Below are 21,921 nucleotides of genomic sequence, written 5' to 3' on the forward strand. Positions count from 1 at the left end.
TTGGAAGGGTGAGCAGGACACCAGGGGAAAAAGGGTTCATCCTAGACAATACAAGCATAACAGTTTTGACTGTATTATTATTACTGAAGATTTTAATAAATAACAATATTCCTAATTTTTTCTACTTCTTCCTGTTTTGAAATTCAAATTAAAAAAATCAATCTGCTTTTTTTTTTTTTTTAATTAGTGCTAAGACTTCAGTTAGACTAATCTTAAATTCTTGGCATTCCCTGCCTTCCCCCCTTAAGAAGATTTTGCATGTAACAAAGCTTGTACAAGCATAGATGTATTTAGGTGAAGAGCAGCAAGGGTGACTAGTCTGGCTAAGACTGGAGTTGGAGTTTGATTTAAGGTTGGGTTCATAAATCAGGTTTAAAGAGCTTTTCCAGAAAGCATAGAGCTTGGGCTCCAAAAGGTCTGCCAGATGTGGCTGAGCTAAACCTATGTCATTCACTGCAATCCCTCCACATTGGCAGCTACATTTTTGCAGGCATCCCTATCTCTAACAAAAGCATCGATCCTTGTCTAGTGACCCTGTGAAGAGGCAGAGGTCAGTGACCCAAGCAGGCATCAGCTGACAGTTTAACCTGTCCCCACCTTTTTTAACCTGTCAGTTGCCTTGGTGTATCCCAAATCCCAGCTGCAGCTGGGTTGCAGGCAAGGTTAATGGATCAGGCTTCCATGCTAAGACTTCAGTTAGACTAATCTTAAATTCTTGGCATTCCCTGCCTTCCCCCCTTAAGAAGATTTTGCATGTAACAAAGCTTGTACAAGCATAGATGTATTTAGGTGAAGAGCAGCAAGGGTGACTAGTCTGGCTAAGACTGGAGTTGGAGTTTGATTTAAGGTTGGGTTCATAAATCAGGTTTAAAGAGCTTTTCCAGAAAGCATAGAGCTTGGGCTCCAAAAGGTCTGCCAGATGTGGCTGAGCTAAACCTATGTCATTCACTGCAATCCCTCCACATTGGCAGCTACATTTTTGCAGGCATCCCTATCTCTAACAAAAGCATCGATCCTTGTCTAGTGACCCTGTGAAGAGGCAGAGGTCAGTGACCCAAGCAGGCATCAGCTGACAGTTTAACCTGTCCCCACCTTTTTTAACCTGTCAGTTGCCTTGGTGTATCCCAAATCCCAGCTGCAGCTGGGTTGCAGGCAAGGTTAATGGATCAGGCTTCCACACACCTGTGAGCAGGAGTAGGCTGGAGGTGAGTCTGGCTGGTACCACCAGAACAGATGCTTCCCACCTCCTCTGCTGCTGCTCCCCAGATCCGGAGCTTGAAGCTCGGCAAAGGATCATGCTGCGTCAACAGGTGCCAACAGGGGAAAAGGAGAGAGGTTGCCCATGGAGATACCAAATTATTTCACTGTCCCCGAGACAGTCACACCTTTCCCTAGGGTTTCCTACTCTCTTGTGTCTCTGTACTTGGCTTACGTCTCCAGGAATGCATTACTCTGAATGTTTTTTCTTCCAGTTTGGATACTGGACCAATGCAATGGTTCTTAGGCATGAGAAATAGTTAATTAATCAGTTACCCTCTGAATGGAGCTGTCATGCAACAGGGTCAATTTAACTCTTACTGCCTTGGACTCTGTCCACTGACTGTTGTCTACACACAGTACAGAAGGACACAGTCAAAGTTCAAGTAAACAGAAGATTATTGGTCTGCTTGGGCAACTGGGAAGAAAAGGAAAGATAAAATAAACTGCCTGGGTAATCATAAAAAGATTGATGGTTGTTACTATGGTAGGGCAATGATAGTAAGGGTAAGAGGTTTATCCAAGTTCTGGGGAAACAAAAGATAGAAAAAACATCGAGAACAGAGCCTTCCCCACCTATAATGATGTTAAAATAATTCTACACATAGTCACTTAGTTAAAAAAAATACTGAATGAGTAGGAGGGAAAAGCTTTTTATCATTTCCCTTCTTTTTTAAATGGAATCAAACCCAAATGTAAAGACCTAGCTTACTTCAAAAAATAAAAATTAATTAAAAACCCACAAAAAACCCCAAAACAGCAAACCCACCTTATACTGTTTTCTGTTTATACACATCATATTCACAAAGAACTTACCAAGACAAAGAAATGATTTGACTTACCAAAAAGCTACTAAAAAAAATAAAAATAATACCAAAAAAAAGAAAAAGATCTTAAGGTTTTTTTCCCCCATCTTCTTTCAGCTTTTGATGTTTCAGCAAATTACAGTTTTCACAGAATAAAAAAAACACTACTCTCATTCAGGGTGTCAGCTTAACTACATCTCTACAGTTAAGCCCACAGCCTGATAAAACTATTCCTGCCTCAAGGTTCAAAACCTTTCTGACAGCTAATTTACAAGATTCCTGCAAGGATCCCAGCACATACTATTCCCTTACTGCAACTTAAGATGCTTTGCTTCTGAGGTCACTGAATTTCTTCTCATTAACACGCATTTGCGTGACACAGCTGATCCTGGCACATTTTCAAAAGAAACTTCTCTCACAACAACATCCCCCCCCCAGAAGTGTTTGCACTGAGAGCTTTGCAGTCTTCAGAGCTGCCTGTGTTGAGTCTTGCAAATAAAGCCATACTAACAGAAAAGAAATGATTATGGAAACACATTCGGCAGCACGAACACATCACCTTTATGACCCAGTCCTATACAGCCGAACATTTGTTTAAAAATCCTCAGCTGTAGCTAATTAAACCTTTGGCCACCGAGGGAGTCGGTGCTTTCAGCCAACAAGCCAGCATTGAGAAAGCACACATGGATACAAAATCTTCTCACCTGTGGTGGGCGTGCAGCGTTTCTTCCTCCTCTGAACCCTGAATACTTAACAAAATAAAATCTACTAAGAATGAGGGAATTATAAAAAAAACTCTCCTGGGTACAGACCGAGTCAATCCACAACTCGGAGCTCTGTTATTTCAGCCAGGTCAGTGGGAGTTAACCTGAACTTACAGTCATGCAGCATTTGGCCCAATGTTTTTAAACGGCTCTGAGTTTTCTTCTGCCTCTGCCTAATCTTGAGTTAAAGTGTAATAACACTGAGAGAGTGGGACATAAAACTGAGGGAGTGGGACTGAGCAGGGTATTTATGCCAATCCCCCAGCTGCCCCTGCTTGTGGCATGCACTGCATCACCCAAGTTGGGGAGGGAAAAGTTTTGAAGGGAGAAAACACAGCTGCAGTGCTTACAAAAGCCAGGTAACCCCCTACGGCACATATTTTTGTCATTTTATCTTGACAAGGAAAAAAAAAAATAATAGATCACCTCAACGTCTTAGAAGACATTTTGTTCTTCCCTAGTTGTACTGTTTGGCAACAGAGCAGCTCTGTGTTTGGGCTGAGGCCTGTGTCTCAGCTGCATTTTGGTGCACACACAAAGCCCAGAGGCAGGGTTTTCCCCATACAAGGTGTTAAGGACTCAAGAGAGAAGGTGGAAGGAGCTGTTGATGCTTCAGTAAAAATTTGAATAGAAGTTTGCAAAAAGAAAAGCATTTTTCAGTGCTCAGTTCTCCCATGAGCAGATAAGCCTGAGAACTTTTTTTTTTTTAATGAGAGCCTTCCTTTTTTCAGTTTTTAACATACATCTACAGGAATTATGAAGATACCTAGGTCCTTTTAGCAACACAGAACAATAATCCAACTAGTTTTTGACGTTAAACAACCTTGAGATTTACCTTAGCTCAATAAATCTCTTTACTTTGCCCCAGTGTTTCCTAGTAAATACTCTGTCTCCTTCATAGTTGTACCTTTGAGAAGTCCATCTTCTTTGGTGCTAGGTTGCAAGTGGCTTAGAGTAGAGACAGAGTATAGATAGAACATGTGGGTGAAGGTGGCCCTGTTTTACCAGCACAAGTGCTCTCATGAATGCAGCTTAACTCCTACAAAGCATCTTTAAATTGAGGCAACGGTGACCATTTTAGCCAGATCAGCTTGGTCAATGCAACAAAGCACCGCCAAAATGCTCTGGAGTAAGGATACCCTGAGGAAGCTTAGGCAGCCAGAGTGTGGTGGTGAAGCAGAATAAAGGAGCTGCAACATGTGAGGAGAGGGGCAAGAAGGCTGACACTACTCAAAGATAACTTTAGAAATCCTTTGGATTTGAAAATTGGCACCAATGATGTGTTGCAGGATACGCAGAAGGTGGCATAGAAAGAAACTCTTTCTATTGAGAAGAGCTTCTCAGAGTTTCCAAATCCATGTGCTCTGTCTTTCATTCTCACTACCTGGAGCAAACTATATGGTTTTTTTTATCAATTAAAACTTGTTAAACCTGCACTTATCTTCCTTATGGTTTTCTATTGCCAACGATTTCCTGATGAGTCCTGTACACTATTTCTATGTTACTAAAGTAATTCTCATCTCTGAACTGCTTAGTGATCTGGTAACTCACAACATCATCAGAAACTGGAGGAACTTATGGATGCAAACTTAAGTATTTCAAGTATGACACTTGAAAATAAATAAATAAATAAATAAATAGTGTGGTATGTTGGTGAACCTCCCATTTGTCTTTTGGAGTAGAAATCCAATAAAGTTCTCACCCTGTGAAGTCACTGAATGTACCCTATGAAATGTTTATTACCCAGACACAGATATGAAAGTCTGCACTCTGGCTTAAGCACATAAAATTGTAATAATAAGCCTCCAACTACTTAATGAAATTGAGAAACTGGGAGGATGATAACCAGCGTACGAAGCATATCTTCCATTAAATGTCTTAGCCTCTTAAACAAAAGTCACTAAAACTTGTTTTGATACTACCTTCTATTTATATTATTTATAATACAACACATTGATAAAGAGAAAACCTATTTTGTTATACTCGTAGGAGACAAAATTTGTCTTATGCTGAGCAGCTGCTGCATGGATTTGTGGTCTACACATAGCTGATTTAGGCAACAAAGTGCTAATAATATGTATGCCCAAGCAAACATGTTTCTGGAAGAAGGCTGTAATTCCAATGCATTTTGACAGTGTTTTGTAGCATAGGCTGAGTTGATCCCTCTAAAATTGACGCTCAATTTACAGTTTATTTAAAATTTTAAATTAAAAAATAGAAGTTTTTTATGATACAACAATATGATTTCTTCGGAAATCCTGTTTTCTTTGTGACGTTCCTGGTCACTGATCTCCAAAGGTAACATCACAGCTAGGATATGATCAATGAATCCTAGAATTCGTAACGCTTATATGATGCTTTAAAAACCTAGGCTGCCTTCTTTATTGTGTTAATAAAACATTATAGCAAATGTAGCCTTCTTCTAATAGCAATGTATGAGTGGCTTCACAATGACATTATTAAGGGAAGGTTTACCCAAAAAACAGAATTACTAGAGTGCAATATGCCAGAAGAAATATCATGCTGAGTGACATACATATCCCCCTTCCTTCCTTTTAAATAACACTCCATAGCACAACAAAGAACTGCAGTTCATTGGAACATTCACACGGGGGGTCTCATTTTGTACTGAGTTTCAAGACAAAGTTTGTAGTTTAACTCATTCCATAGCCCAGATTTTTAATTGTTTTAATTGTTCAATTTAATAGTAAACAAAAAATCTAAGACTCATATATACAAATTTGTATTTATAAGATAATTTAGAGTCATCTGTTTGCCCGTGATCCCTGTTACTTTTCAGCAGTGTTACTAGAACTACTGAGCACTACAAACAAGATCAGAGTCTATTTGTACTAGGTATTTTACACTTGAGAGTGAAGTCTCTGTATTGATGGGTTTAAAATATGAGGATTTTTGAAGTATAAAAATAATGTATTTAGTGATTTGTTATTAATGTTAACCCTATGGTTTTTGGTTTTTTTGGCATTGGGGTTTTTTTGGATTCAACTTAGCAGCTGGAAGTAGGCAGGCCACCTGTTTTTAAGGGATTCATGAGCTTGTGCCAACTTCAAGAACAACCCAAAAGGTTCCCACGTGGAGGTGTTTGACAAGCCTGAATCTGTATTCTCGTGCTTCATGCAAAGAGGTCCAGCAGAAACCAGCAAGGTCTTGCCTACTGAAATGATGCAGACACATCCAAGCTTGCTCTAAACAGGCCAAAGTGGCCCCACCTGTAAAACTGTGTCCAAGAACCAGGGTAAATATTCAAGCAGCCTGTTCCAGTAGGAAAAACAATGCTGGATTCATAGTGGAGAGAAGAGAGTAGGACTCTCTGTAGTTTAGCAGTTAGGGCACAGAGCTCAGAAAGAAAAGCCTGATAACAGTCCTCGCTTCATGGGCTATTTCTCTTTCTCCAGCGATTGGTTCTGCTCTTTCTCACCTGCTGGCACTTATCTGCAGACAGCAACTTACTGTATGAAGAGGCATAATTTCTTGTGAAGAGTCTAATCCTTTTGATGTGTGTTATATGTGACCTGTGACACCCTCCTGGACCAAGACTCTCAGGGGACTTGAGGCAGGAAGGTCTTGTTTGGTCAGACTTGCACTTCTACTGGATGTTGAGCTTCTCAAGCATGTGACCATAAATCCTTCAGCAAAGGTGCAGTAAATTATCTTGCATGCAACTAAGACTAAGAGTAGCCCACCACCAGGAACTGCCTGGGAGTAGCTAGTTAGCTTTGAAACTATATAGCTCAGCTTGTATTCCAGTAAGTTGTTCACTGTATCCTGAGATGTGAATATCTCCTCACCAAGGCAAAAAAGTATACAATAACCTGCATTACTCAAATGTCTTTGTTACTTCAATGGGGTCAAAAAGTAGTTCTACAAAATGAGTGAAAAATGATTCAATTTTTCCTCATTCTAATCCCAGAAGCTGTGACCATTCAAATACCAGCTTCATTATTCATAAATTGCTTGTTCTCAATAATACAGAGAATGTTGCACACTGCGACACTACTCTGAAAATGGATCCAAACAAATACAAATTGGGAATCCATTCAGTTTACAAATGAAAGGACCTATTTGCTTGTTTCCAGTTACCAGCCCACCACCCCATGGCCTTCTAAGGAGCAGGCTAAGTTCTTCTGTCATGTCCATTCTCAGTACCTGTGTAGCTAACACACTTATCATCTCTTACAGATACCTCTGCAGGCCATGTTAAGAGCAGATGATTAAGACTACTAAAAGCATCAACTGACATCAGAAATCTCTTGACATTTGAGTGTGACAGGAGAAGGGATCTTTCCTTATTTTCAAGAAGCAATTTAGGATACCACTCCCCTTGTTTGGGTTACCTTTTTCTCTCTAATCACCCCCTCCTAGACCTTGAAGCAGTTTCCAGATCACATTCTATTTAAAGAGACATTTTCCCACATCTGACAGGTAAAACCTTGTAATTTAAAACAACACAAGGCTGCGTTTATCCAGGACTTAAGTAGGTGGAACTCCAGAGATGGCATGAAGTTCTTTCACCCTGCAATAACATCAATTAGCTTTATCCATAGAACAGGGTGTATGGAAAGAGGCAAGATTTCTGTGGTAATTGTGCTGCTGGGTACAGTTCTTAAGACTCTGGATATCTGTGTGAGTTTTCTGGTGTTCCGTCTGGAGATAGCAAAAAACCTTCCCTAAGCTTTTTCCTGTGCATAATTCCTCTTACCTGACAGTACAACTTTCCTCTCAGTGAACAGAACTGAGAGCTCTTGGCAGTATGCTGTCTGCCTAAGTGCAGTAAACCATAAGACAGAAGCACAGAAATTATAATACAGGATAAAAAGAATACATTTCTTATACATGAGACAACACAATGCAATCAAGCCCATTCTGAGGTTTCTTTTTAGCAGCTATCAATTGTATGTCCCGTTTTAGAAAGCTGGCAAAAAAATAATGCCAAGGATTATTTTATGCACATTCTTACATCTAAGAAGATTAAGAACAAGTCTAACTGGTTTTCAGAAAGAACAGAAAATCCAGCATTAATCATCTACTAAGATCCAGTGGTTCCAACATTTCTCATTAATTCATGTGCTTGTCTGCCCACTTACTTATAAGCCAGGTCATTCAAAACTGAAAATATTTCAACACATAATTAATTAACCATGAGAAGGAATGTAATGTAGTAATACTATTAATACATGTTTTATACATTATATATATACATTATACATGTTTTGTGCAACACTTTGACACAGCTCCTTCATTTTCACTTAGCTTTGGTTAATAATCTACATTGCTACATCTTCATTGAGTTTTGCTCAAAATGGACACGACTTCATAAAGCATTAATTTACCCTCAGAAGTCAAACATTCAGAAAAGAAAAACCATAGCACCTTCCCATTTTTTTCTGCCTCTGAATAAATTTGTGATCAACTTCCTTTTTCCTAGCTTTTACCCCCTTGCCAGTTTCTCTCTAGGTTTCTGCCAAATCCTGACTACAGCACAGCATTCAGAACTAGAGAAAGGCACTGGACCAGTATGGCAAAGCAAGTGAGCCAGAGAAAGGGACAGAGTACTACTTTTTCCTTGTCACAGCAGAGAGAGCAAGTGAACAAGCTGTACTGGCTTTACAGCCAAGGCCATCTCCATTGAAGGGAGCTCTCTGCCACTATGCATTCTTGTGCACAACAGAGGATAGGCACATGAAGGCCAAAAATGCAATGCTCAAATAATTTAGGGCAGTAGAAACGCCGTGAGGTTGTACAAGCAGACAACATGACATCTGAATTTAAAGCAACAACCACCGATACCAGCCCCTCCAAACAAAAAATAGTATTACAATTAATTGCCAGAAAATTAGAGGAAGTACTTTCAGAGCAGATCTCAGGACAAAGGATTTTGTTCTGAGAAGAAAGCAGATTGTCAATTTTTTTTAATTTTTTTTTTTTCTGTCAGACTGTAAAAACATGGACTACCCTTTTGACTCAACTATTTTTTCTATAGCATAGTCATTAATTCCTCACCACACCCCCATACCTATTCTCTTCCTTTCATAGTCCTAATCAAAAGCTCAAGTCACATAAAAACTCCCATATGACCCCCTATGGAAAGCAGGTCTAACCTTAGGGTGTTAAAAAGGAAAATTACAAGCCAGATAATCTTTTAGTTCAGTTTTAGCTTTTGTAAGATCAGTTCACATTTAAAAACCCAGAACAGTTGTGTCCATCTCTGAGGAACAACTTTCACCAGGACTGGTTAAAGTGAACATGAACAAACTAACTATTAGGAACAAGCTGTGGACATCTACATCAGCATCTCAACTTGTATCTGTTTTGAAGCATTGCCTGCTCGTCTCCACTCACTGTGCTTTTGGTTCACATTGTGGAAATTCCCTGCATATGCCAGCTCAACTGCTTCTAGATGGGACTGAGCTGGTATAGGTACTCTGGGGGACTGCATGAATAAATACCCAGTATATGAGACCCAAACAGAGCTACACCATACTAAAACTGCCAAAATATACATAGCTTGGAAAAAAGGCCTTTTGCAGTAAGGGTTTTGCTTTATGGATCCACTTTGACTGCACTGCCCTGTTCACTGATGTGGACATAATTATCCCAGTCTGAATTTCTTGAAAAAAAAAATAATTATACGAAATATAAGCTTTTAAAAGCTGCTGTTGTATTGGATTTCTTTGCTTTAACACATGAAGTTCATTGTTATTTTAAAAACTAATGGAAAGTTCAGTACTTGAAACTTCACTTATGAGTCTAAATACCAACTCAAGAATTAATATAGCATTCTAAAAGTGTATTTGTAAAAAAACCTCAATAAATCCTGAATTTTTGAACTCTGCTTCTCCACAATCAGAAGAGAAGCTAGGGAAAAAAAACAAGACAAAATAAGTTAATGCTAGTCACAATCCCACACGCTGTCATTTATACTGTAGGTAAAAAGGTAAAAACGTTGACAGGATCTACTCTAAGTGCACATTTGTATTTGTTAACAGAGTCTGACAGAACACATGAATACAAATGTAGCAGATACTAAACACTTTCAAAGTTGAAGCTATATGTGATATCCTTATTTGCTATAACAGTAATTTCTACAAAACAATCCCAAAATAAAGAACTCTTAAAGGATTCCTATATTGACATATTCCTATGTACACACATGACAATTCCCTGAAGTCACAGCACTTTCCCTTCCCCCATTATATTTACTTTTTTTAAAAGCTAATTTTACAGTGTACTAGCGTCCAGCTCTGGAGTCCTGAACACAAGAAGGACATGGAGCTCTTGAAGTGAGTCCAGAGGATGGCCACAAAGATGATCAGAGAGCTGAGAAAGCCTGGATAAGAGAAGGCTCTGAGGAGACCTCATAGCAGCCTTCCAGCATCTGAAGGGGCTACAGGAAAGCTGCACACAGACTTTTTTACAAAAGTGATAGGATGAAGGGGAATGGCTTTTAACTGGAAGAGCATAGATTTAAATTGGATATTAGAAAGAAATTCTTTCCTGTGAGGGTGGTGAGATGCTGGAACATGTAGCCCAGGCATGTTGTGGATGCCCCATCCCTTGAAGCGTTCAAAGCTAGACTGGATGGGGCTTTGAGTAACCTGGTCTAGTGGGAGGTGTCCCTGCCCATGCATGGGGGTTGGAAATAGATTATCCTTAAGGTCCCTTCCAACCCACACCATTCTATTAGCTTGTCTTCCCAAGTAATGGTTATGAGTAATGGAGTCCTGCTTTCCTGGAGATGACTTTAACACCTGCCTGCTGATAGGAAGTAGTGAATCAATTCCTTCTTTTGTTTTCCTGGCATGAGCAGCTTTTGCTTTACCTACTAAACTGTCTTTATCTCAACCCATGAGTTTTCTCACTTTTACCCTTCTGATTGTCTCCCTGCAGCTGTGCCGGGCTTTGCTGCCAGCTGAGGTTAAACCATGACAAGGACCAATCTTGATTTTCAGGTACTTCTGAGAAGCGTCCCAATATGCAAGAGTATCCCTTCTAAGGCCTTCAAAAACACTTTTAAATGAATGTATTTCACACAGCAAGAGTAAGCAATTAAACATTTATTCATGATCATTTACATATGACTAAAAATGTTCACCACGAAATTCACGCTTTCAGTTACCTTGTACTTAGCAGTGAAAAGTCATCTCTTCATAGTAAAGCACCAAGGAGCATATCACAGAACAGTCATAAACATTCCATTTATCAGTTTTTCTCTCACAATGTACATGACAAAATTGAAGGATTCTGTAAAAGTCTAGAAGTTCCAAAACAAATTCTACAGTCACCTGAGTGCTTGGCAAGAACAGTGTAATTTAGTAGCAGTTAATTTTTTTCTGCCTTTTTCTCAAGAAAGAGCTACTTTTCACAAAACTGAGTCAGACATAATTGGGCCAAACATTGGGTTTCATATTTCACCTGATTTTTTTCCATGGGAGCGAAACAGAACAGTTTGCTAGTAGAAGTACCTACAACAACTATAAGAGCAGATGTCAAGAAGAAAGGAAAAAATAAATCAGCTCCTTATAGCCTGATTTGTAGGGCCCAACTGCTAACAGGCACTTATACCCATTAGTAGCCTGCTCAGCTTTTTCTATTACATTTAATTAGCACTTCATTCAAATACCCTACATTTAAGAAGACACCATGAGTTTTTAAGTTAAATGAAGTTGTGTACATGGACAAATACATGTACACAGTTTTGGTAGTCATTTAAAGCTGTAAAATTTATACGTAAAGACAGTCCTATGGACATTATTACAGATTACAGAGAAATAACCAGAATCAGTGTTACATACAAAACAATACTCTAATACAGAAACCAAAACAGTTATCAACTCATTAGAGAATAAAATTGTTATACAAAAAGAGAATTGCTACCTTTTATCACTTCAGAACAGCAAATAAGAAGGCAACATTAAGAAAAGTGCACAGCAGATATGTTCAGTTTTCTGAAAAAGTTTAATTTTTCTTTAGACATGAGGCTTTTGTCTGGAAACATAGTGGGTTAGGATTGCTTATATTCTCTCCTAGATCAGTCTCTTCTTGCATTAGTTTTCAGTAAGGCGCTTACTCTGACATGTAGGAACGATACATCAAGGCCACGATAATTGCTGCTATTAGTGGTATCACCCAGTTGGACCATGAGCTAGAAGGAAGTTTTTGAAATACTAATTTAGGAAGTGACAATCAGCAAGCTTAAACCCCCCCCCAGTAATTACTTAGAGACATCCTTCCTCCCCAATCCCAACAAATACTTCAAAGTTAGGGCAACAGAACACCTGGCCAGTAATACTCTAGCCAGGTAAAAAAGCTTGTACTGTTAAGCTTTGTACTAGAGCTTCCAACAAGTTTGCTTACTATACAAGAATAAGACTCTAGACACATTTAAAGTCATGATGTGCTGCCCCGTATATCATTCATTCAGAAGCTATTTAAGTAGCAGCAACACATGACACTCCCAAGCACTCAAGCTTCCCACTTGGAGGAGGATTAAATGCTCCTCTGAAGTATCACCAACAGGCAAGTTTGATTCAGCAGTGTTCTAAAATGTTTTCCCTTCCCTCCGAATTCTGACAGATTTTCCTTCTTATATACACAATTCTTTAATTTTCCTTAAATGCAAGTTGTAGCATTTTTTAAAAGTGAGGCATCCGTGTCAGAAAAAAAGTCAGTAATGGCACCAAGTGTCTCATATTCACCTGATGACTCAAGAAAGCCTGTGCAAAATAAACCATTTGGTGCTTACTGATACTTACCAATGAGAAGAAAAAAAAAAAAATCTATCTAGTAAGCTAACATGCTTGTCAAGTGGTACATAGATGCCAACTTAGAATTTACATAGAACTGAATTTTTCATGCACCATCACCCAAGGTCCAAGCTTCCAGACAATAGGAACTATTCAGCTTTCTAAGCTTCAGAAACATAATGAGAAACTTCAAGTTTTACATCAGGTGTCGTACTATACCTGGTATTAGACTGAGCCGTGGTAATAAGAGTTTCCTGAAAAGCAAAGCATAAAAAAGTATTTACATCAAACAGGCACCCCTGTTGACCTTCATTAGACCCTTAATTTCTCCAAACTCATGAAGTGGGACTAACTTAAAAATTACTCATTGCACTGCATTTGTATATCATTTTCTTAGAATTCCTGTAACAGACTGTTGTATTAGCAGCTAGCTAGCAGCAGTTTCTGTAGTCAACTTTGCATCAGAAGTTATTTAAAAAAAAAAAAAAAAAATCACAAGGAATTTTGCCACAAGTTTTCCATGAAGCTAACTTCAACCTCAGGTTACATCTGAAAAGTTTCAGTCTCCTTAAAGACAAAGATCCCTTACTTGCCTAAAAGCTACTCAAAAATACTCTGAATTAATACACAACTATTTCTTATATTGAACCTACATGACAAAAGCTACTAATTACATTCATAAGGCTTATTTGTGGTATTTCAGGTTGTGTAAGAATCAGTCCATTTTTTTACGGTTGTTTCTGATGTTGGACTCCTTGCAGTTTCCATAGAAAAAGGAGCACTGCAAGACTGAATCCCAGTTGGGTACATGTGCACAATTTATATGAAGACTTATTAATTTGAATAATGCTAATTGTACATGGCTCTAAGTGCAGTTAAAAGATCCAAGATTTAAAACTACTTAAATTTTGTAGTGCAAGATCCATCGCTGAAAAATTAATTGCTTTAATATCAGAATATTTACTATTCATTTAGAGTGAAGGATTCTTAACATCCTCTCATAGGCTCCAACAGGCTACTTCTGAATCACTATATGTTTACAAGTGACAAAAAGCATGTTTAAAAGAGTAAGACCTCAGTCATTACATCTACATAGGTTCTGCAAACATCTCAATGAAAAATTAAACCCAAAGTTAAGCAGCATGGAACAGCTTGTGCCCGCACTATCAAGACTAACACCTTCTACAACAGACTTGCCACATTCAGGGACAGAGGACACCCTCCCCCGCCCCAAGACAGTAAGAGAAATATGGCCCAACTCATCAAAACCTGTCTTTAAACACTATGACACACGACATGTACAGTGAGGTTACTTTAGACAGTGGAAGGACAAGGACATTTTAAAGCACAAGGCCTTCTGATGGCTCCTAGAGAGCCAGAGTACCAGGCCTAATCTGCCACATTATCCACCCAGAGTGCAACGCAGAGTGAAACTGTCTTATCAGCTACACCCACACGTCCTGCCAGAGCTAATTACTCCAGATTATTTCTGGAATTATGGAAAACACACATGTAGTGTAGATAACTATAACCAGCACTAAAACAAGAGAATAAGCCAAACAGGAGTGTAGTAAAAAAGTAATTTGGATACCTGCTAACTCCCGCCTGACCACATTTTGAATTAGTATTCTAAGTACTTCAGTTTAATAAGTTCCTGTGAGCTTAGCCAAGCTTACTATAACTCACCCTGGGCAGTCTGTTTCACAGTTGCATTTACAGTCACTGCTCTTACAGCTTCAATAAAAACTGCTCTGAATCTCAAAACAAAAACAAATAGCAGATGCTATTCTTGGTAGGAAGAAGTTCTGAATTCCAGTCCTCAGTCCATTGTTTATTTTTATTAGCATACTAGTTCCAGTCCTTAATAATAAAATGAATAATTGCTATAGTGAACATTACAGCATGTGTGTGTATTTATTATTTTCCTTCCTTTAACTAACTCACATAATTGTAAAATCTTACAAAAGTTATTGTTTCTTAGAAGTAATCTCTCTGCTGGTTTTGGCTGGAATAAGTGAATTTGCTTCATAATAGCTGCTATGAGGCTACATTTTGGATGTGTACTGAAAACAGTGTTTATAATGCAGAGTTGTTTTTGTTATTGACACACAAATTAAAGAAAAGCTAACAGGAAGAGTAATTTGAAGCCAGATAAAAAAAAGTCTAAGAGATTTTTGACCTGAAACACTACATTTAAATCAAGCTGAATTATTTTTGATTCTGAGGGTACACATAGCATTTACAGACAGACACTGCCCCTAATGCTTAAAAGACACAATGTGACATTTCAAAAAACACACTTACTGTTGGTTTCTGAAGCTTCCCTCTGTCGTCCTGCAGAAAAAACAACGAAGAAACATTTAGGGATAACTTATTTTTGTTTAAATTCAGTGTGCAATTTATTCTGTTAATGTGTACCTATTTTAACATAGGAAACATTTCCAACAGAGCAGGTGTCGGTGTATTATTTCTGAGCTACTATAAACAAGATCACTTCCTTAAATAATACTTTCCAGTATACAAAAGAAATAGTGAAACCAGAGCCTCCAACGTATTTCATTATTCCTTGTGCCCACATTTTTGCATTTCCTTTGTCTCTAAACAGGACATACAACCTTAGCTTTATACATTGATTGCAATCATATTAGTTTACTTCTACCTAGTTTACTCCTATCATTGGGCAGTAGTGCCAAAAAAAAAAAAAAAAGGCCCCAACAGTTATGTAATCTTAATAGGGCTGTATTTGTACATTAAACTATCAAGCTGTTCATTTCATATCGCATGAAAACAGGTACTCGTCAAATAAGGAAGAACTAGACTGGTAGCCAAGTTAAGAACACTTTTCCTGGCATCAACTGTCATCTGAAACTGATGACAAACCTGCAAGATAACAAGTGTGCATCAGAGCTGAACTGTTTTACATTAGGCGAAGCTACACTACTGATATTGATCAAGAGAGGATACAAGATCAGCAATCTTCCTGTGAAATATGCTACTCAAGACAGTGATGTTTGCCTCAAATACAAGACACAACACACAAAACAGACAGAACAGGAGAAGAGACAGGGATGGACACTAAAGTAGAGCAGACAGGCACACTAGCAGCCTAAACCTCTAACAAGTCGTTTTCAACTATCAGGATGCAGGATTGCTTAGATAAGTCCCATCTGAAAGAAGACAAGGTAACAGCTTTGTAACTAGAAATCAATACTTCCAAATTTGAGGCAGCAGAAAGGCACCTATTAAAAATACAGGGAATGGTTAAGGACAGCATAGAAACGAGGAAGTGACAGATAATCCAGTGGAAACTCATCATAAACAACACTGACAACTGCAAGCATGGAACACTGATACAGCTCAAAACAGGGGGAGCCAGAGAAGATAAAGACAGAGCATCAAACTATAATTAAGATGCTTACAGCAGCCATTTTCTAAACATAGACATGAAGAGCAGATTTGTACTTCTATATCCTGATGGAAGCCTGGCATATATATTTACAACGATGAAAGTGGCTGTTAGCAATCATTGTTTATTAACTTAAGAAAAGGTATAAACAGTCTGATATACCACTTTCAGGGGTTACAGAGTCTCATTACAAAGGCCAAAGAATACACAAGATATGGCATGACTCCATATTCATTTTAATCAAGAACTAAGCTGTAAAATATTTCAAAGCAACAAAATATGACCATCCCTGGGTTATACTAATCAAATCCTTTCACATGGGGAAAATCTCCAGCCCAGGTCCATCCACAAACAGCCGCAGTGCTGGCATCCAACCAAACTAGCAGCTCTCCTTTATTTTGAAATAAATTACCAGAGAAATAACTATGTGCAAACACACTACAGTAAACAGCAAGTACTGGTACTCTCACATACTCACCAGGTGAAGTTCCCCAATAATAAATTTTTCTGACATTGTCCTTGCATCTGAGGAATGGCCAGCATCTTCAACTACTGGTACTCTCACATACTCACCGGGTGAAGTTCCCCAATAATAAATGTTTCTGACATTGTCCTTGCATCTGAGGAATGGCCAACATCTTCAAAGTTCTCAGTAGCATCTCCACCAGCTTGCTCTCTGAGGACCTCTTCACCTCCTGGGTGCTGCAATTTTTAATGAGTTTGAATTTATTACTGAATACCATTCCACATTCTAAAAACAGAAACTCTTCATTTCGCTATTTCTAAAAATAAAATTTAAAATAATTGTCCTTGCAACATAAGTTGCTAGAATTCCTATGCAAACATAAGCCTCTCTGAATAACCAGACAGCTTTACATGCACTTTGAAACAAAGCCAAGGGAGCTAAGTCTCTATGCTATCAGTGACAGAGCAGTTAAAAGGCATTACCCCTAGCAACCAAAGCATTTAAAACATTACAGGAATCAGTCTTTTAATAGACCAACTAGTATCTAAAGTTACATTCTGTGTTATCACTTCTGCAGGAAATGTATGTATTTATCCAAACAATGCTTTATACAGCAAAGGGATAAAAGACAAAAGGTACAAGCTGCAACATGAACATTCCAGGTAGATGTAACAAAATAGCTACTCACAAGAGGAGCAATCAAGCACTGAAACAAGTTGGCATGGGAGTATGCAGAATCTCCATTATTTGAGGTTGCCTATACAAGGCATTAAAGAACCTGAATTTCAGGTTGATCCTCATTTTAGCTGGGGGTTCAACCAGATTACCTTCAAGGATCCCTTCCAAGAGGAATTATTTTATCATTATCTAGTAAACCAGCCACTTTGGAACTGTTTAAGCACAACTGAAGGCTCATACAAGACACTACAACAGCAATCTGATTTTAGCTGACTACGGAATCCTAAAACCACATTGGTCATAAAACCCTTGAGATGTAGTGAAGTTGTCTCCCAGTATCTCCCAATACCTCAACCCATCACCATTCCCTTAATCTAAATCCTTGTTCTCCATTGACTTGTATTCTTCCCCAGGATGCACTTTTAGGATGATACGCAGTTACACATTTCCATCCATCCACTAATCCTGCCTGAACATGCTACAAGATATATCACATCTTCTATTTCAGTGAACTTTCTCAGCTTCCAGTTACTCACTAACAAATAAGTAACATGCTTGAAAATTCACCACTCAAATTTTAAGTCAATAAGTATTACATAAATACCAGGAATGATTAGGTAAGCAAATTGAAAACACTTTAGTACTACTGCCTTGGATTAAGGCAACCATGAAATAAGGTCTAATACTTTACCAGTGACAGAATATTTTTAATGTTTCTGACTACAGGATCTAAAATTATAAAAATAGCCAAAAATTCTACTATTTAGGGTCATCTTGCCTGGGCCTTAGCTGAGCAGAAAGGCTATGCTTAGACAAAAGATTAAAGAAATGGCATTAAATACTTCTGTTAGTCTAGGCAATTCAGGTTAGCATTTAACTTCAAATGCATCTTATTAATCTAACAATTCTTCTCTTCCAACAAAAATAGAATGTGCTCCTCCAGATCAGGAAGACATTATTACTACCATTTTCCAGCAGTACCAGAAGTAAAAAACTTGAACCTCTGCATTAAAGACATAAATTTATTTTAATGGATTAACAAGGCTGCTTAAAAAAAAAAAAAAAAAGGCAAAACCCCCAAAAACAACCCAACGCCATTTATTAAAGAGTCAAGATACCACAGCTAGAAGACATCCCTACCATGACTAAGCAAAAGCAAGATTAAGCAATTGATAGAGACATTAAGCACAACAGCTGAGCCAAAAAAGGTTAAAAGAGTGCATGCAGAGAAAAGATTATGCAAGTGGACGTGTAAATATAGCATGCGTACAAAAATCCTGCCCTTGAATCCATTCTGATAAGTATTTGTGGAAAGGACTGGACAAAAGCCGAGGGATCACTCAAATTCAGTGTCTTGAAATTTATAGCACATTTAAGGAGTTGAACTCCCAGATAATGCCACAGCTAAGAATTCCTTCTGCAATGTGGGGTTTGGGGCTTTATTTTTAATGCCATCCTAAAGAACTGTGCTCCCCATAATAGAAAATATGTACATAGCATCTTCAGCAGAAAAGGCAGCAAAACTCCCTGGAAAAAATGCTAAACAAAGAAGACAAGAACAACCAGCAAAAGACACCAAAGTTAAACTGCCTATAAAGGACTAGTAGCATGAGTAGCATCTACACTCATGCAATGCACTGAAACAAAACCCTACTTGCACAAGCAGATAAATTACTTGTTATTCCAGATCACTTAGTTCACACCAGTTCCCCCCCAGAATTCATCAACCAAGTGGGTACTTACCAGTATAACTGCATCTAGATTAAAATTATTTCACACAGTACTTCAACAAACTACCTGCAGGTTGCTGACTACAGAATGATAATTTTCTATTTTTTTGCGAAATCCATCCCTTGTGCAGCTACAAGTAGCTATACGGACAGCTTCACTGAGGCACTCCAGCGTTTGAATGCAGACCTATTTTTTTGTCTAATTGGTAACTGATCCCCTAGTCAACAAAACCACATTAATGTCAACACAGTGACTGCAAGCAACCCCCTCAGTGCCTATCACACATAACCTGAAGGGGACAAATTCATCCTGACATCTGCCACCATGGCTGGAAAACTACTAGTATTTTTTTCCTCACATCAGCAGGACTAAGGTAGAGAATCACAGAGTTCCCAACTGAAGCCATCTACCAGATGATGTTACTAGTAAAATAGTAGATGTACACAAAAGTACTCTGAAACTAGATTTTTCTTTCAGAGCTTGCAAACAACGAGCACATAACACAAACAATTAATGAGAAGACTTCATTCACCTCCCCTAATGAAAGGCAGCAACTATAATGTCTCAAAAAGGGCAAGAAGTGACTTTTCTATCAAAAGCTGAGCGTTTGCCATGATGGCTCATGAGTTTCTCAAAATCTGTTTATATGGAAACTTCACACTTCTGCATGATAAACAAAGCTTGCTACTAGAGTTTCTACTATAATGAACAGCCTCTGGATAGACCGTAGAACTGGAAGTCTATAAAATGATCCCAAACTCCTAAACAAAAATCCTGCTAATACAAATAACTGAAGAGTTTTTGCACGTAAAACTGTGGTTCAAGGGCAACAAAAGAGCTTTTGACAATAAATTAAGCTCATTCTAAGGACATCTCCAATACAATAACATAAGTATATAAGTTACACATGTAACAGAAGTTTGTACAAAGCCAGCACCAGTACATAGCATAGACTAATTCCTAACAGCAGCATGTTAAAAGTTTTATCTAAAGTAAATAAGCAGTTAAATTCACTGCTCCCATGTGGGTCAGAAGTCTGTGATTACTTTGTCCTGAACACCTATCAAGTCTTCTCCCCCTCGCTAGTCATGCAACTTTCTAGGTGCCATAGTTCAAGACTCTATTAAAGTATAACTATCTTAATTTACAATTACTGCTCCTTTCCTATACTGGGAGAATAAAATCTAGCTTCCAATTTAACTTTTGCGGAGATTAGCAAAAGTCTCCCTCAATGGCAGTCTTAAAAATTCAAGTTTTGCTTTCTGGACTGAAGAGAAAGAGCAGCAGAAAAGGGCAACAACAGAGCCAGAAAGACCCAGAGAATCTCAGCTTTATTGTGCAATACAGACAGATGGACACTTGTTTTATATGAGGGCACTTTCATGCAATCTGAAGAGCCCTCCAAATTATTTTCATCACCTATTTAAGTTACAGGACAGAAATTCTGCATTCATGTAAATTTTAGAATCCTAGGAGAGTAGATCTCTTCATGACAGTGCACTTTTGAAAACCACTTTTAGGGTTTTAGATGAACCACAAAATAAATGCCCAGTAGCTTCATGCCCATTTCCTCACTTACAAAACAATTACAGCTTGGAGTCTTGCATTAAAAAGTGATGTCATTTTTTAAAGCATTTTCAAATCTTCCTGCAAGCTTCATCAGAACTCAAGGAAGTGATAACACCGGTTTTAATCCTTAGACTGCAAGGTTCTGAAATAAAAATTCATGTGGTACACTGACAGACTTCAAAATGTGCCAATATTGGCACCTTTCACTGTAAGCTGTTCATTACGTTAACCGTGATAAGTATTATGCTACTCCTCCACAACATCATCATACTGGAATAATGCAACTCACTGCCATATAGCGAAGAGAACATTTTTCATTCTGACAAAGACAACAATATTTGTTTTTCTGCACTTTATCTGATGAGCATTACAAAGCACATTTTGTGGGGACTGTCCATTAGGAAACAATGCTATGAAAGCACAAGGTCACACCTCATGAAAAACCTGTTTTCATCGGCCATTAATATTTTCACTAAATTGTGAGACCACCAATAACTGAGGGAAACTAAGAAAAGTCTGTATTAGAGGAACATTAAATACATATCATAGTTAGTTTCTACAATGAGGAATTTCTCTAAGGTAGAGATATTCCTATTCTTGTTAGCTTCTTTGCCTAGCTTAAGAAACCCAAGTTCCCACAAAAGCCACAGGGAGGACTTGCTTCTACCACAATGGCAAGCAGATCAAGACACAGGTAACTTCATTTTTATAGGCCCCACTACTCTTGTTTAGCTCATTAGATTTATTTCAAAGCCTGACTAATGGGATTGCTTTATTAAACTACAGAGAAATAACAGGAATCATTACTAACATGCTTAATCCATTAACTGACATTTACTACTATTTACATATGTTATTATCAGATATTGCCAGAAGAGCCTGCAGCAAGTACACATGCATTTCTAGTAGCTGTTTTCCCTTAAATGACGTAGGACCTGGAACTATGAAAAGACTTCTCAAATGTTCTGCAATATAGGTCCAACAGTTTTTGAATGAAAATTATTATATACAAGTTTCTGTTCTCAAGAATAGTCTTTCTTGCCAAGAATTTTCAGATACTGCACTCCAAAAGCTAAGGTCTCTAGCTTTTCTCTCCAAGAGGATACATTTTGATAATCAAAATTTAGAGACATACATTTGAGTTATAAAGTCTTCCTGAGAGCTGCCTTTGAAAAAGAAAAAAAAAATGTTCTCAAGAATAGTCTTTCTTGCCAAGAATTTTCAGATACTGCACTCCAAAAGCTAAGGTCTCTAGCTTTTCTCTCCAAGAGGATACATTTTGATAATCAAAATTTAGAGACATACATTTGAGTTATAAAGTCTTCCTGAGAGCTGCCGTTAAAAAAGAAAATAATTAGTGTGTGGAGAAAATTAATTTGTAACCCCCAGAGATTGACAGCTTGATGTTTAAAACCAACACGGGTATTTCAGATCATTTTCAGGAGCTTGTCTCAGAGGCTGTCAACTTTACCTGGCACAT

The 21,921-nt window shown here is 38.1% G+C and overlaps 1 protein-coding gene across 1 annotated transcript; it reads right to left on the reverse strand.

The window, feature by feature from the left end:
* Positions 1-11,911: 11,911 nt before the first annotated feature.
* On the reverse strand, positions 11,912-21,921 carry LOC104398692 (cytochrome b5). The gene is made up of 5 exons (XM_010008829.1): positions 21,913-21,921; positions 16,571-16,699; positions 14,896-14,925; positions 12,811-12,845; positions 11,912-11,990 (listed from the first exon to the last, which is right to left on the reverse strand). Exons 1-5 carry the CDS (start codon positions 21,919-21,921, stop codon positions 11,912-11,914), a joined length of 282 nt encoding a protein of 93 aa, XP_010007131.1.

Source organism: Chaetura pelagica, unplaced genomic scaffold (genome assembly GCF_000747805.2).
Source record: "Chaetura pelagica isolate M959 unplaced genomic scaffold, ChaPel_1.0 scaffold312, whole genome shotgun sequence".
Taxonomy (NCBI): Eukaryota; Metazoa; Chordata; class Aves; order Apodiformes; family Apodidae; genus Chaetura; species Chaetura pelagica.